The sequence below is a fragment of the Panulirus ornatus genome, chromosome 59, assembly GCF_036320965.1.
Source record: "Panulirus ornatus isolate Po-2019 chromosome 59, ASM3632096v1, whole genome shotgun sequence".
Classification (NCBI taxonomy): Eukaryota; Metazoa; Arthropoda; class Malacostraca; order Decapoda; family Palinuridae; genus Panulirus; species Panulirus ornatus.
Window position 1 is genome coordinate 17,486,518 of NC_092282.1, and position 18,998 is coordinate 17,505,515.

Genomic DNA, 18,998 nt, shown 5'->3' on the forward strand with positions numbered 1-18,998 from the left:
AACTTGGAACTGGGTCAAAAAGGCAGATAAAGCTGATAGCTTCGATATGATTTTTTTTCTTTTTTGGTTTGTGTAATGACTTAAGGGCTTCTGCATTTCATGGTGTTTGGATTATTTCTGTTGAAATGTTAGTATGCTGTCGTAAAGACTAGTGTGTAATAATTATCTTAATGCTGTGTGAAGTTTCAGGAAACGGTTTAACTAAGTGAACATAAATGAAATGGTATCATAATAGGAAAGCACCTGTAATGGTGATTATTTTGTGCAGTCTTGTGTTAAGTTCAGCTTTAGACATCTGAGCGTAGCTGGCGTTACACGAGTGGTGGACTGTTGTGTGCGGGTGTTGTTAGGTCACTGGAGGATGGCCAGGGAAGTGTTGGTGTGTCTAGTACGGTGAGTGTACGTGGCGACCATGACAAGGTGTGAGACATGAAGGCCTCCGTCAAGCTCAAACACCTGGCAAGCACCACGGATGTGACGTAGCTGGTGTGGGGTGTGCACAAGTGACGGCCTCTTTCATGACGGAATTTTTGGCCTTTAGTAATAACACATCCTTCGCCTCTGGTAGCCTAGGACAGCGCTCAAAGAAAACCATTTCTTTCGCTGTTTGTAGTATAAAAGAAACTTCAGCAGGTGTTAACACGTTTTACTAACGTTTATGGATTATGGGCAATGAGGGCGGCAAGATCACAAGTTTTGACGACCTTTACATTGAGAACCAACCAGGGCAGCCAAGCGACCTGGGCGAGGCGAGCGGCGCTTCCCTGGACTCTCGCATCCGCAGGCTCAACACGAGACGTACCACCAGCATCGTGTTTGGCCGCCGCAGGAGGGCCAAAGAGGGGCTCTCCAGCGGCGTCCGTCACGAGGACGAATCTACCGACGACAGCGGCGGCTTCCGGACGGAGGTGAGCGAGGCAGAACCCACGTCACCATCTGATGAGCCCAGACTAAAAGGTATACTAAAGACGAGGAGAAGACGTCGTGTTAGAGCTCACACTGCTGCCAGCAAGTTGAGCAAGTGTGGGTCGCAGCAGGTCCCTCACTCTCTACCAGTGAACCACTTCTTGGATAGCCTCAACAAGGCTGACAGTCTTGTTGCAGGCCTGGAAACGGGAAACCCTCTCCACTTAGCTTCCACAAGTGGCAGTGTCACCCCTCGAGGTGACTGTACGGACAGAGCGCCTGACAGGACCGCCGACCGTGTCCAGTCATTAGAACCAACGTCAAGTGCAGGTCAATGTCGTACGTTAAGTATATCGCCCGTCCGGAAGGCAAATGGTGGTATACCTCAGCCACTGCAACCTGACCCTGGTGGTTCACAGCAGCCGCCCAGTCCGCCGCCTCGTTCCTGCTCTTTCAAAGATACGCCCAGACAACCTGTCCCGTCCCCTCCACCCCCGCCTCCCAGATCAGCCAGTTCCTCTATAGTGCAGGTTGAGGTCTACCGGAGTCTTCAACACTGTACGGAAAAGATCTCTGGCGATGAGAAAGAGGGAACTGCAGTTAAGGGGTCTGGAAATGGCTTACTCCGCAACCGGTTGTCTAGTGTACGACAAGAGAGATCTGTAAACCTGGCCAAACTTGATGAACAAATTGTAATGCGTGACGGTGTTCGTAGTAGAACAGTGGCTCCGGAGGGGTCAGAGACTCGTAAGCAAGGCTGGGTAGCTTCCTCCGCCTCTCCACGTAGTGCGCGTCCTTCGGGAACCACGTACACAACCCAATCTAACATTGATTCTTTCATACCATCCTCCCCTAAGTATGTGATGAGTCAGGACAAGGGAGGGGCTGCCAGTAGTCCCCGCCCTATTTCCAGCCCTGATGTGCTCCCAGCTAGTACTCACCGCAGTCCCACTCGGCCTCAGTTTAGGAAATCATCAGACATTGCCAATCTCTATCTGCGAGGGGCCAAAGGCTACAGGAAGAGGGCAGAACGCCTCTCCAACGTTTCCACTTCCTCGGACTCCGTAGGTCAAGATGAAGAAACGTGCCGCGCCGTCCCTACTCCATACTTCCGCACATCTGTGCCTTCCGCGAGGAAGGTTCTGACAGGTAAAGTGCAGAAACTAGCAAAACAATTTGAAAAGAGTATTGCCTCCGGGAGCAGCGTCGTGGAGTGCCGCGACTCCAGCGAGGACGATGAGTCCCATCCAACCAGCGTTCGCTTAAGGAAGTTATTCCGGCGACACCTTCAGGAGAAGTCTGCCGCTTCTGGGCCTGGATACCTGAGGGGTGGCGCTGGTGGCAGCCTGGGCCAGCGAGACCTTGGGTCCTCCTCAGCCCAGCAGCACCACAGCCTCCCTCCCGAGCCCCACCTCACCAGTCAGGTACAGTTCCTCTCTCCATACACACCTCTGTAACCCGCCTTTCTCTCTCTCTCTCTCTCTCTCTCTGTCATTCCTTTCCTCCTCATACTGCTGTGTATCACGTAACCCCTACCCTGTCAGTTTTGAACACGACTACGTTTATGAAGCTTAAAGGAAGGCACACGGGGATTTTCTCCGTGGTCATTGAGTGGAAAACCTAACCTTTAAGGTACACATTGGCACAGAATCTGACCTACGTAAGGTCACATTATGCAGTGAGATAAGATACATATTACGCCAAAGTTATAAATCCTCTAAGGAGGTAAGTAGGTACATGCTACACTAGAGGTAGATATCCTCCAAGGAGGTAAGTAGGTACATGCTACACTAGAGGTAGATATCCTCCAAGGAGGTAAGTAGGCACATGCTACACTAGAGGTAGATATCCTCTAAGGAGGTAAGTAGGCACGTGCTACACTAGAGGTAGATATCCTCCAAGGAGGTAAGTAGGTACGTGCTACACTAGAGGTAGATATCCTCCAAGGAGGTAAGTAGGTACGTGCTCCACTAGAGGTAGATATCCTCCAAGGAGGTAAGTAGATGCATGCTACACTAGAGGTAGATATCCTCCAAGGAGGTAAGTAGATGCATGCTACAGTAGATACAGATATCTTCCAGGGAGGCAAGGTGTGACCACTGGTGGTACAGTAGGCCTTGTGACCTGGGTGTGACCACTGGTGGTACAGTAGGCCTGGTGACCTAGGTGGTACAGTAGGCCTGGTGACCTGGTTGGTACAGTGGGTCTGGTGACCTGGGTGGTTCAGTAAGCCTGGTGACCTGGGTGGCACAGTAGGTCTGGTGACCTGGGTCGTGCAGTAATCTTAGTGACCTAGGTGTGACCACAAGAGCCCATCTTGTCACTACACGTGTTATGAACACCCACCCAAAACGTAATGGTATATTTGGTCCTTCAGAGAAATGTGTTTGTATATACGTTTCATTTGATCGATTGGTTATAATTAGTTCCCCATCTTATCATGTGTGTTAGTCCAGTGTTACCTGGGGTTAATTGTATTAGGCCGCTACACACCTTACAGTCAGCCATTAAGAAGATGGTTTACGTTGACACCTTCATTCCCCCATCCATCAGCCAGCCCGGCTGCTTCATTAACTATAATGGGATTTTCGTTGTAGCGTTTGTATCGGTGATTATAACCCGCTCATTACACTGTGAAGACTGCTGCTTCTGCAGCTGCCTTCAGCGTGACTCTCCGCCAGTGGTGCTGCTGTATAACGGTGTGACCTGTGGCTATGGTGGCCTTTTGATCTGGCCCTTCCTTTGAGGAAGGTTTGAGGCCAGCCCGTCATACCCAGGGGTTTTATCGTAAGAGCCGGTCTGTTACCCTCGAGGGAAGCACTATTTGCCTTGAGACTTTATCCGCGAGAGATGATTGAAGTGGTTAACCCCACTTTTTTAAGCCGATTATATAGGATATTCTAAAAAAGAAAAAAAAAAAAAGTGCAGCGAGGTGTAGCGATGATAGTGGTGGGGCTGTGACTGGCCTCTCTACCCCCTGGGGAGCGGGGCTCCCATCGTGTACGCTAGACAGTCTATTTCTCATTCCTCCCTCACCACCGTCATCAGGCTGATGGCTTCCTCCTTTTTGTACGCTGTCGCTACCGGTGGTGCCCCCTAGTTGGCGTCCCAGGGACCTACCTACCTACCCTGGCTCCACCTGAGACTTTGGCTGAACATTTCGCCTGGTGTGATGACAATGATAACCTCAGGGGTCATCCCTGGTACCTAACCTCAGGGTTATCTCGAAGATTAATGTCAAGGTTTGTCCAATGATTCTGACTCACTTATGAGTTGATTAATGATTAATTGTTTCATGTCACCACAAATCTGTTAACCTTATCCAGTACAGAGTATGGCAGGGTCTGGAATGTCCATCTTTGGACATGAGCGTGCAAAACGATACATATTATAGGAACTTGCAAGTGAAAGATATATATATATATATATATATATATATATATATATATATATATATATATATATATATATATATATATATATATTTTTTTTTTTTTTTTTTTTTTTTTTTATACTTTGTCGCTGTCTCCCGCGTTTGCGAGGTAGCGCAAGGAAACAGACGAAAGAAATGGCCCAACCCCCATACACACGTACATACACACGTCCACACACGCAAATATACATACCTACACAGCTTTCCATGGTTTACCCCAGACGCTTCACATGCCTTGATTCAATCCACTGACAGCACGTCAACCCCTGTATACCACATCGCTCCAATTCACTCTATTTCTTGCCCTCCTTTCACCCTCCTGCATGTTCAGGCCCCGATCACACAAAATCTTTTTCACTCCATCTTTCCACCTCCAATTTGGTCTCCCTCTTCTCCTCGTTCCCTCCACCTCCGACACATATATCCTCTTGGTCAATCTTTCCTCACTCATTCTCTCCATGTGCCCAAACCATTTCAAAACACCCTCTTCTGCTCTCTCAACCACGCTCTTTTTATTTCCACACATCTCTCTTACCCTTACGTTACTTACTCGATCAAACCACCTCACACCACACATTGTCCTCAAACATCTCATTTCCAGCACATCCATCCTCCTGCGCACAACTCTATCCATAGCCCACGCCTCGCAACCATACAACATTGTTGGAACCACTATTCCTTCAAACATACCCATTTTTGCTTTCCGAGATAATGTTCTCGACTTCCACACATTTTTCAAGGCTCCCAAAATTTTCGCCCCCTCCCCCACCCTATGATCCACTTCCGCTTCCATGGTTCCATCCGCTGACAGATCCACTCCCAGATATCTAAAACACTTCACTTCCTCCAGTTTTTCTCCATTCAAACTCACCTCCCAATTGACTTGACCCTCAACCCTACTGTACCTAATAACCTTGCTCTTATTCACATTTACTCTTAACTTTCTTCTTCCACACACTTTACCAAACTCAGTCACCAGCTTCTGCAGTTTCTCACATGAATCAGCCACCAGCGCTGTATCATCAGCGAACAACAACTGACTCACTTCCCAAGCTCTCTCATCCCCAACAGACTTCATACTTGCCCCTCTTTCCAGGACTCTTGCATTTACCTCCCTAACAACCCCATCCATAAACAAATTAAACAACCATGGAGACATCACACACCCCTGCCGCAAACCTACATTCACTGAGAACCAATCACTTTCCTCTCTTCCTACACGTACACATGCCTTACATCCTCGATAAAAACTTTTCACTGCTTCTAACAACTTGCCTCCCACACCATATATTCTTAATACCTTCCACAGAGCATCTCTATCAACTCTATCATATGCCTTCTCCAGATCCATAAATGCTACATACAAATCCATTTGCTTTTCTAAGTATTTCTCACATACATTCTTCAAAGCAAACACCTGATCCACACATCCTCTACCACTTCTGAAACCGCACTGCTCTTCCCCAATCTGATGCTCTGTACATGCCTTCACCCTCTCAATCAATACCCTCCCATATAATTTACCAGGAATACTCAACAAACTTATACCTCTGTAATTTGAGCACTCACTCTTATCCCCTTTGCCTTTGTACAATGGCACTATGCACGCATTCCGCCAATCCTCAGGCACCTCACCATGAGTCATACATACATTAAATAACCTTACCAACCAGTCAACAATACAGTCACCCCCTTTTTTAATAAATTCCACTGCAATACCATCCAAACCTGCTGCCTTGCCGGCTTTCATCTTCCGCAAAGCTTTTACTACCTCTTCTCTGTTTACCAAATCATTTTCCCCAACCCTCTCACTTTGCACACCACCTCGACCAAAACACCCTATATCTGCCACTCTGTCATCAGACACATTCAACAAACCTTCAAAATACTCATTCCATCTCCTTCTCACATCACCACTACTTGTTATCACCTCCCCATTTACGCCCTTCACTGAAGTTCCCATTTGCTCCCTTGTCTTACGCACCCTATTTACCTCCTTCCAGAACATCTTTTTATTCTCCCTATATGATTTATTTATTATATTTTGTCGTTGTCTCCCGCGTTAGCGAGGTAACACAAGGAAACAGACGAAACAATGGCCCAACCCACCCACATACACATGTATATACATACACGTCCACACACGCACATATACATATCTATACATTTCAACGTATACATATATGTACATACACATATACATATATACCATGTTGGAAAGCATCTCAAAATTTTGCGCGTGGGAACTTATCGTGTTTCAGTTTCCTCGTGGACTCATAGGAATATATACACATGTACATAATTCATACTTGCTGCCTTTATACATTCCCGTCACCACCCCGGTACACATGAAATGACACCCCCCTTCCCCCGCACGCGCGCGAGGTATCGCTAGGAAAAGACAACAGAGGCCACATTCATTCACATTCAGTCTATTTCTGTCATGTATAATGCACCGAAACCACAGCTCCCTTTCCACATCCAGGCCCCACAAAACTTTCCATGGTTTACCCCAGACGCTTCACATGCCCTGATTCAATACATTGACCGCACGTCGACTCCGGTATACCACATCGTTCCAATTCACTCCATTCCTTTCACTCCATTCCTTTCACTCCATTCCTTGCACGCCTTTCACCCTCCTGCATGTTCAGACCCCGATCGCTCAAAATCTTTTCACTCCATCCTTCCACCTCCAATTTGATCTCCCACTTCTCTTCGTTCCCTCCACCTCTGACACATATATCTTCTTTGTCAATCTTTCCTCACTCATTCTTTCCATGTGACGAAACCATTTCAATACACCCTCTTCTGCTCTCTCAAACACACTCTTTTTATTACCACACATCTCTCTTACCCTTTCATTACTTACTCGATCAAACCACCTCACACCACATATTGTCCTCAAACATCTCATTTCCAACACATCCACCCTCCTCCGCACAACCCTATCTATAGCCCATGCCTCGCAACCATATAACATTGTTGGAACGACTATTCCTTCAAACATACTCATTTTCGCTTTCCGAGATAATGTTCTCGCCTTTCACACATTCTTCACCGCTCTCGGAACTCTCGCCTCTTTCCCCATCCTGTGACTCACTTCCGCTTCCATGGTTCCATCCGCTGCCAAATCCACTTCCAGATATCTAAAACACTTCACTTCCTCCAGTTTTTCTCCATTCAAACTTACCTCTCAGTTGACTTGTCCCTCAACTCTACTGTTCCTAATAGCCTTGCTGTTATTCACATTTACTCTCAACTTTCTTCTTTCACACACTTTACCAAACTTAGTCACCAGTTTCTGCAGTTTCTCACCCGAATCAGCCAACAGCGCTGTATCATCAGCGAACAACAACTAACTCACATCCCAAGCCCTCTCATTCACAACAGACTGCATACTTGCCCCTCTTTCCAAAACTCTTGCATTCACCTCCCTAACAACCCCATCAATAAGCAAATTAAACAAACATGGCATCACGCACCCCTGCCGCACACCGACAATCACTGAGAACCTATCACTTTCCTCTCTTCCTACTCGCACACATGCCTTACATCCTCGATAAAAACTTTTCACTGCTTCTTGCAACTTGCCTCCCACACCATATACTCTTCCACAGAGAATCTCTATCAAATCTGTCGTATGCCTTTTCCAGATCCATAAATGCTACATACAAATCCTTTGCTTTTCTAAGTATTTCTCACATAAATTCTTCAAAGCAAACACCTTGATCCACATATCCTCTACCACTTCTGAAACCACACTGCTTTTCCCCAATCTGATGCTCTGTAGATGCCTTCACCCTCTCAATCAATGCCCTCTCGTATGATTTCCCAGGAATACTCAACAAACATATACCTCTGTAATTTGAACATTCACCTTTATCCCCTTTGCCTTTGTACATTGGCACTGTGTATGTATTCCGCCAATCGTCAGACACTTCACCATGAACCATACATACATTAGATATCCTCACCAACCAGTCAACAACACAGTCACCCCCTTTTTTAATAAATTTCACTATAATACCATCAAACCCGCCGCCTTGCCGGCTTTCATCTTCAGCAAAGCTTTCAATACCTCTTCTCTGTTTAACAAATCATTCTTCCTGACCCTCTCACTTTGCACACCACCTCGACCAAAAACACCCTATATCTGCCACTCTGTCATCAGACACATTCAACAAACCTTCAAAATACTCATTCCATCTCCTTCTCACATCACCACTACTTGTTATCACCTCCCCATTTACGCCCTTCACTGAAGTTCCCATTTGCTCCCTTGTCTTACGCACCCTATTTACCTCCTTCCAGAACATCTTTTTATTCTCCCTATATGATTTATTTATTATATTTTGTCGTTGTCTCCCGCGTTAGCGAGGTAACACAAGGAAACAGACGAAACAATGGCCCAACCCACCCACATACACATGTATATACATACACGTCCACACACGCACATATACATATCTATACATTTCAACGTATACATATATGTACATACACATATTACATTATTACCATGTTGGAAAGCATCTCAAAATTTTGCGCGTGGGAACTTATCGTGTTTCAGTTTCCTCGTGGATCATAGGAATATATACACATGTACATAATTCATACTTGCTGCCTTTATACATTCCCGTCACCACCCCGGTACACATGAAATGACACCCCCCTTCCCCCGCACGCGCGCGAGGTATCGCTAGGAAAAGACAACAGAGGCCACATTCATTCACATTCAGTCTATTTCTGTCATGTATAATGCACCGAAACCACAGCTCCCTTTCCACATCCAGGCCCCACAAAACTTTCCATGGTTTACCCCAGACGCTTCACATGCCCTGATTCAATACATTGACCGCACGTCGACTCCGGTATACCACATCGTTCCAATTCACTCCATTCCTTTCACTCCATTCCTTTCACTCCATTCCTTGCACGCCTTTCACCCTCCTGCATGTTCAGACCCCGATCGCTCAAAATCTTTTCACTCCATCCTTCCACCTCCAATTTGATCTCCCACTTCTCTTCGTTCCCTCCACCTCTGACACATATATCTTCTTTGTCAATCTTTCCTCACTCATTCTTTCCATGTGACGAAACCATTTCAATACACCCTCTTCTGCTCTCTCAAACACACTCTTTTTATTACCACACGTCTCTCCTACCCTTTCATTACTTACTCGATCAAACCACCTCACACCGCATATTGTCCTCAGACATCTCATTTCCAACACATCGACCCTCCCCCGCACAACCCTATCTATAGCCCATGCCTCGCAACCATATAACATTGTTGGAACGACTATTTCCTTCAAACATACTCATTTTCGCTTTCCGAGATAATGTTCTCGCCTTTCACACATTCTTCACCGCTCTCGGAACTCTCGCCTCTTCCCCATCCTGTGACTCACATCCGCTTCTATGGTTCCATCCGCTGATAAAGCCACTCCCAGATATCTAAAACACTTCACTTCCTCCAGTTTTTCTCCATTCAAACTTACCTCCCAATTGACTTGTCCCTCAACTCTACTGTTCCTAATAGCCTTGCTCTTATCCACATTTACTCTCAACTTTCTTCTTTCACACACTTTCCCAAACTTAGTTACCAGTTTCTGCATTTTCTCACCCGAATCAGCCAACAGCGCTGTATCATCAGCGAACAACAACTAACTCACCTCCCAAGCCCTCTCATTCACAACAGACTGCATACTTGCCCCTCTCTCCAAAACTCTTGCATTCACCTCCCTAACAACCCCAATAATAAGCAGATTAAACAACCATGGCATCACGCACCCCTGCCGCAAACCGACATTCACTGAGAACCTATCACTTTCGTCTCTTCCTACTCGCACACATGCCTTACATCCTCGATAAAAACTTTTCTCTGCATTTTGCAACTTGCCTCCCACACCATATACTCTTCCACAGAGCATCTCTATCAACTCTGTCATATGCCTTTTCCTGATACATAAATGCTACATACAAATCCATTTGCTTTTCTAAGTATTTCTCACATAAATTCTTCAAAGCAAACACCTGATCCACACATCCTCTACCACTTCTGAAACCATACTGCTTTTCCCCAATCTGATGCTCTGTAGATGCCATGACCCTCTCAATCAATGCCTTCTCGTATGATTTCCCAGGAATACTCAGCACACATATACCTCTGTAATTTGAAGATTCACCTTTAACCCCTTTGCCTTTGTACATTGGCACTATGTATGTATTCCGCCAATCGTCAGACACTTCACCATGAGCCATACGTACATTAGGTATCCTCACCAACCAGTCAACAACACAGTCACCCCCTTTTTTTTTTAATAAATTCCACTGTAATACCGTCCAAACCCGCCGCCTTGCCGGCTTTCATCTTCAGCAAAACTTTCAATACCTCTTCTCTGTTTAACAAATCATTCTTCCTGACCCTCTCACTTTGCACACCACCTCGAACAAAACACCCTATATCTGTCACTCTATCATCAAACACATTCAACAAACCTTCAAAATTCTCGCTCCATCTCCTTCTCATATCACCACTACTTGTTATTACCTCTCTATTAGCCCCCTTCACCGATGTTCCCATTTGTTCTCTTGTCTTACGCACTTTATTTACCTCCTTCCAAAACATCTTTTTATTCTCCCTAAATTTTATGATTCTCTCTCACCCTAACTCTCATTTGCCCTCTTTTTCACCTCTTGCACCTTTCTGTTGACCTCCTGCCTCATTCTTTTATACATCTCCCACTCATTTGCACTGTTTCTCTGCAAAATTCGACCAAATGCATCCCTCTTCTCTTTTACTAATAATCTTACTTCTTCATCCCACCACTCACTACCCTTTCTAATCTGCCCACCTCCACGCTTCGCATAGCCACAAGCATCTTTTGCGCAAGCCATCACTGCCTCCCTAAATACATCCCATTCCTCCCCTACTCCCTTTACGTCCTTTGCTCTCACCTTTTTCCATTCTGCACTTAGTCTCTCCTGGTACTTCCTCACACGTCTTTTTCCCAAGCTCACTTACTCTCACCACCCTCTTCACCCCAACATTCTCTCTTCTTTTCTGAAAACCTCTACAACTCTTCACCGTCGCCTCCACAAGATAATAATCAGACATTCCTCCAGTTGCACCTCTCTGCACATTAACATCCAGAAGTCTCTCTTTCACGCCTGTCAATTACCACGTAATCCAATAAGGCTCTCTAGCCATTTCAACTACTTACATACGTATACCTATATATATATCTCCCTTTTAAACCAGGTATTCCCAATCAGTCCTTTTTCAGCACACAAATCTACAAGCCTTTCACCATTTCCATTTACAACACTAAAACACCCCATGTGCACCAACTTTTCTCTCAACTGCCACATTACTCACCTTTGCATTAAAATCAACCATCGCTATAACCCGGTCTCGTGCATCAAAATTGGTAACACGCTCACTCAGCTGCTTCTAAAACACTTACCTCTCATGATCTTTCTTCTCATGCCCAGGTGCATAGGCACCAATAATCACCCATCTCTCTTCATCCACTTTCAGTTTTACCCATATCAATCTAGAGTTTACTTTCTTACACTCTATCACATACTCCCACAACTCCTGTTTCAGGAGTAGTACTATTCCTTCCTTTGCTCTTGTCCTCTCACTAACTCCTGACTTAACTCCCAAAACATTTTATGAAGGTGCACGTTTCTATGCACTATGTTCGTATTCATATACCTCCGCGTTGTACTGTTAGTTTCGGTAAAATGCTATCTGCTGGCTATGTGCGCATGTTGGGAAATGACCAGTGTAGACCCCGTTGCTCACCAATGTGAGACGAAGGGTATTCGAGTACAAAGTGTTCGAACAGTTATTTCCTATTACCCAGGCCCATAGCCTAACGGTTAGCATTCCCGCCTGTTGCATAGGGGTCCCGGGTTCGATCCTAGCAGTTGGAAGTTTGTATGTTCTATGAAGGTGCGCGTTTCTTTGCACTACGTTCGTATATATATATATATATATATATATATATATATATATATATATATATATATATATATATATATATATATATATATATATATATATGTATATATATATATATATATATATATATATATATATATATATATATATATATATATTTATTTATTTATTTATTTATTTATTTTGCTTTGTCGCTGTCTCCCGCGTTAGCGAGGTAGCGCAAGGAAACAGACGAAAGAATGGCCCAACCCGCCCATATACACATGCATATACATACACGTCCACACACGCAAATATACATACCTATACATCTCAATGTACACATATATATACACACACAGACATATACGTATATACACATGTACATAATTCATACTGTCTGCCTTTATTTGCTCCCATCGCCACCCCGCCACACATGGAATAACAACCCCTTCCCCCCTCATGTGTGCGAGATAGCGCTAGGAAAAGACACCAAAGGCCCCATTCGTTCACACTCAGTCTCTAGCTGTCATGTAATAATGCACCGAAACCACAGCTCCCTTTCCACATCCAGGCCCCACACAACTTTCCATGGTTTACCCCAGACGCTTCACATGCCCTGGTTCAATCCATTGACAGCACGTCGACCCCGGTATACCACATCGTTCCAATTCACTCTATTCCTTGCACGCCTTTCACCCTCCTGCATGTTCAGGCCCCGATCACTCAAAATCTTTTTCACTCCGTCCTTCCACCTAAGATTTGGTCTCCTACTTCTCCTCGTTCCCTCCACCTCTGACACATATACCTCTTTGTCAATCTTTCCTCACTCATTCTCTCCATGTGACCAAACCATTTCAAAACACCCTCTTCTGCTCTCTCAACCACACTCTTTTTATTTCCACACATCTCTCTTACCCTTACATTACTTACTCGATCGAACCACCTTACATCACATATTGTCCTCAAACATCTCATTTCCGGCACATCCACCCTCCTGCGCACAACTCTATCCATAGCCCACGCCACGCAACCATACAACATTGTTGGAACCACTATTCCTTCAAACATACCCATTTTTGCTTTCCGAGATAATGTTCCCGACTTCCAGACATTCTTCAATGCTCCCGGAATTTTCGCCCCCTCCCCCACCATATGATTCACTTCCACTTCCATGGTTCCATCCGCTGCCAAATCCACTCCCAGATATCTAAAAGACTTTACTTCCTCCAGTTTTTCTCCATTCAAACTTACCTCCCAATTGACTTGACCCTCAACCCTACTGTACCTAATAACCTTGCTCTTATTCACATTTACTCTTAAATTTCTTCTTTCACATACTTTACCAAAGTGTGTATATATATATATATATATATATATATATATATATATATATATATATATATATATATATATATGTATATATATATATATATATATATATATATATATATATATATATATATATATATATATATATATATATACTCGACATTTCCTGCGTTATCTAGGTAACGTTCAAGAACAGATGACTGAGCCTTAGAGGGGAAAACTTCTTTCTTGACACTCATCATTGTTCTTTCTTTTGGAAAAATAAAACAGAAGGGAAGGGTTTCCAGCCACAGGCTCCCGCCTCCTTTAAGTCGCCTACGACACGCAGGGAATACGTGGGAGGTATTTTTTCTCCCATATCCCCAGGGATAATGTATATATATATATATATATATATATATATATATATATATATATATGTATTTTTTTTTTTTTTGCTTCGTCGCTGTCTCCCTTGTTTGCGAGGTAGCGCAAGGAAACAGACGAAAGAAATGGCCCAACCCACCCCCATACACGTGTATATACATACACGTCCACACACGCAAATATACATACCTACACAGCTTTCCATGGTTTACCCCAGATGCCTCACATGCCCTGATTCAATCCACTGACAGCACGTCAACCCCGGTATACCACATCGATCCAATTCACTCTATTCCTTGCCCTCCTTTCACCCTCCTGCATGTTCAGGCCCCGATCACACAAAATCTTTTTCACTCCATCTTTCCATCTCCAATTTGGTCTCCCACTTCTCCTCGTTCCCTCCACCTCCGACACATATATCCTCTTGGTCAATCTTTCCTCACTCATTCTCTCCATGTGCCCAAACCATTTCAAAACACCCTCTTCTGCTCTCTCAACCACGCTCTTTTTATTTCCACACATCTCTCTTACCCTTACGTTACTTACGCGATCAAACCAAATCACACCACACACTGTCCTCAAACATCTCATTTCCAGCACATCCATCCTCCTGCGCACAACTTTATCCATAGCCCACGCCCCGCAACTATACAACATTGTTGGAACCACTATTCCTTCAAACATACCCATTTTTACTTTCCGAGATAATGTTCTCGACTTCCGCACATTCTTCAAGGCTCCCAGGATTTTCCCCCCTTCCCCCACCCTATGATCCACTTCCGCTACCATGGTTCCATCCGCTGCCAGATCCACTCCCAGATATCTAAAACACTTCACTTCCTCCAGTTTTTCTCCATTCAAACTTACCTCCCAATTGACTTGACCCTCAACCCTACTGTACCTAATTACCTTGCTCTTATTCACATTTACTCTTAACTTTCTTCTTTCACACACTTTACCAAACTCAGTCACCAGCTTCTGCAGTTTCTCACATGAATCAGCCACCAGCGCTGGATCATCAGCGAACAACAACTGACTCACTTCCCAAGCTCTCTCATCCCCAACAGACTTCATACTTGCCCCTCTTTCCAAAACTCTTGCATTCACCTCCCTAACAACCCCATCCATAAACAAATTAAACAACCATGGAGACATCACACACCCCTGCCGCAAACCTGCATTCACTGAGAACCAATCACTTTCCTCTCTTCCTACACGTACACATGCCTTACATCCTCGATAAAAACTTTTCACTGCTTCTAACAACTTGCCTCCCACACCATATATTCTTAATACCTTCCACAGAGCATCTCTAGGAAGTCTATCATATGCCTTCTCCAGATCCATAAATGCCACATACAAATCCATTTGTTTTTCTAAGTATTTCTCACATACATTCTTCAAAGCAAACACCTGATCCACACATCCTCTACCACTTCTGAAACCACACTGCTCTTCCCAAATCTGATGCTCTGTACATGCCTTCATCCTCTCAATCAATACCCTCCCATATAATTTACCAGGAATACTCAACAAACTTATACCTCTGTAATTTGAGCACTCACTCTTATCCCCTTTGCCTTTGTACAATGGCACTATGCACGCATTCCGCCAATCCTCAGGCACCTCACCATGAGTCATACATACATTAAATAACCTTACCAACCTGTCAATAATACAGTCACCCCCTTTTTTAATAAATTCCACTGCAATACCATCCAAACCTGCTGCCTTGCCGGCTTTCATCTTCCGCAAAGCTTTTACTACCTCTTCCCTGTTTACCAAATCATTTTCCCTAACCCTCTCACTTTGCACACCACCTCGACCAAAACACCCTATATCTGACACTCTGTCATCAAACACATTCAAGAAACCTTCAAAATACTCACTCCATCTCCTTCTCACATCACCACTACTTGTTATCACCTCCCCATTTGCGCCCTTCACTGAAGTTCCCATTTGCTCCCTTGTCTTACGCACTTTATTTACCTCCTTCCAGAACATCTTTTTATTCTCCCTAAAATTTAATGATACTCTCTCACCCCAGCTCTCATTTGCCCTTTTTTTCACCTCTTGCACCTTTCTCTTGACCTCCTGTCTCTTTCTTTTATGCATCTCCCACTCAATTGTATTTTTTCCCTGCAAAAATCGTCCAAATGCCTCTCTCTTCTCTTTCACTAATAATCTTACTTCTTCATCCCACCACTCACTACCCTTTCTAATCAACCCACCTCCCACTCTTCTCATGCCACAAGCATCATTTGCGCAATCCATCACTGATTCCGTAAATACATCCCATTCCTCCCCCACTCCCCTTACTTCCATTGTTCTCACCTTTTTCCATTCTGTACTCAGTCTCTCCTGGTACTTCCTCACACAAGTCTCCTTCCCTAGCTCACTTGCTCTCACCACCCTCTTCACCCCAACATTCACTCTTCTTTTCTGAAACCCATACAAATCTTCACCTTAGCCTCCACAAGATAATGATCAGACATCCCTCCAGTTGCACCTCTCAGCACATTAACATCCAAAAGTCTCTCTTTCGCACGCCTGTCAATTAACATGTAATCCAATAACGCTCTCTGGCCATCTCTCCTACTTACATACGGATACTTATGTATATCTCGCTTTTTAAACCAGGTATTCCCAATCATCAGTCCTTTTTCAGCACATAAATCTACAAGCTCTTCACCATTTCCATTAACAAAACTGAACACCTCGTGTATACCAATTATTCCCTCAACTGCCACATTACTCACCTTTGCATTCAAATCACCCATCACTATAACCCGGTCTCGTGCATCAAAACCACTAACACACTCATTCAGCTGCTCCCAAAACACTTGCCTCTCATGATCTTTCTTCTCATGCCCAGGTGCATATGCACCAATAATCACCCATATATATATATATATATATATATATATATATATATATATATATATATATATATATATATATATATATTATTTATATATATATATATATATATATATATATATATATATATATATATATATATATTTATATTTATATATATATATTATATTTATATATATATATATATATATATATATATATATATATATATATATTTATATTTATATATATATATATATATATATATATATATATATATTTATATATATATATATATATTTTTTTTTTTTTTTTATACTTTGTCGCTGTCTCCCGCGTTTGCGAGGTAGCGCAAGGAAACAGACGAAAGAAATGGCCCAACCCCCCCCCCCCATACACATGTATATACATACGTCCACACACGCAAATATACATACCTACACAGCTTTCCATGGTTTACCCCAGACGCTTCACATGTCTTGATTCAATCCACTGACAGCACGTCAACCCCGGTATACCACATTGCTCCAATTCACTCTATTCCTTGCCCTCCTTTCACCCTCCTGCAAGTTCAGGCCCCGATCACACAAAATCTTTTTCACTCCATCTTTCCACCTCCAATTTGGTCTCCCTCTTCTCCTCGTTCCCTCCACCTCCGACACATATATCCTCTTGGTCAACTTTTCCTCACTCATTCTCTCCATGTGCCCAAACCATTTCAAAACACCCTCTTCTGCTCTCTCAACCACGCTCTTTTTATTTCCACACATCTCTCTCACCCTTACGTTACTTACTCGATCAAACCACCTCACACCACACATTGTCCTCAGACATCTCATTTCCAGCACATCCATCCTCCTGCGCACAACTCTATCCATAGCCCACGCCTCGCAACCATACAACATTGTTGGAACCACTATTCCTTCAAACATACCCATTTTTGCTTTCCGAGATAATGTTCTCGACTTCCACACATTCTTCAAGGCTCCCAGAATTTTCGCCCCCTCCCCCACCCTATGGTCCACTTCTGCTTCCATGGTTCCATCCGCTGCCAGATCCACTCCCAGATATCTAAAACACTTCACTTCCTCCAGTTTTTCTCCATTCAAACTCACCTCCCAATTTACTTGACCCTCAACCCTACTGTACCTAATAACCTTGCTCTTATTCACATTTACTCTTAACTTTCTTCTTCCACACACTTTATCAAACTCCGTCACCAGCTTCTGCAGTTTCTCACATGAATCAGCCACCAGCGCTGTATCATCAGCGAACAACAACTGACTCACTTCCCAAGCTCTCTCATCCCGAACAGACTTCATACTTGCCCCTCTTTCCAAAAACTCTTGCCTTTACCTCCCTAACAACCCCATCCATAAACAAATTAAACAACCATGGAGACATCACACACCCCTGCCGCAAACCTACATTCACTGAGAACCAATCACTTTCCTCTCTTCCTACACGTACACATGCCTTACATCTTCGATAAAAACTTTTCACTGCTTCTAACAACTTGCCTCCCACACCATATATTCTTAATACCTTCCACAGAGCATCTCTATCAACTCTATCATATGCCTTCTCCAGATCCATAAATGCTACATACAAATCCATTTGCTTTTCTAAGTATTTCTCACATACATTCTTCAAAGCAAACACCTGATCCACACATCCTCTACCACTTCTGAAACCACACTGCTCTTCCCCAGTCTGATGCTCTGTACATGCCTTCACCCTCTCAATCAATACCCTCCCATACAATTTACCAGGAATACTCAACAAACTTATACCTCTGTAATTTGAGCACTCACTCTTATCCCCTTTTCCTTTGTACAATGGCACTATGCACGCATTCCTCCAATCCTCAGGCACCTCACCATGAGTCATACATACATTAAATAACCTTACCAATCAGTCAACAATACAGTCACCCCCTTTTTTAATAAATTCCACTGCAATACCATCCAAACCTGCTGCCTTGCCGGCTTTCATCTTCCGCAAAGCTTTCACTACCTCTTCTCTGTTTACCAAATCGTTTTCCCTAACCCTCTCACTTTGCACACCACCTCGACCAAAACACCCTATATCTGCCACTCTATCATCAGACACATTCAACAAACCTTCAAAATACTCACTCCATCTCCT

General features: G+C 43.9%; 1 protein-coding gene across 1 annotated transcript in view; it reads left to right on the forward strand.

Moving 5' to 3' along the window:
- The first annotated feature begins 201 nt into the window (after window positions 1-201).
- Window positions 202-18,998, forward strand: part of LOC139767160 (uncharacterized) — a 1,522,454-nt gene continuing 1,503,657 nt past the window's right edge. Inside the window, 1 exon segment of the mRNA XM_071696189.1 lies at window positions 202-2,330. Coding sequence (XP_071552290.1) covers window positions 666-2,330 — 1,665 coding nt within the window. The 5' untranslated portion in view covers window positions 202-665.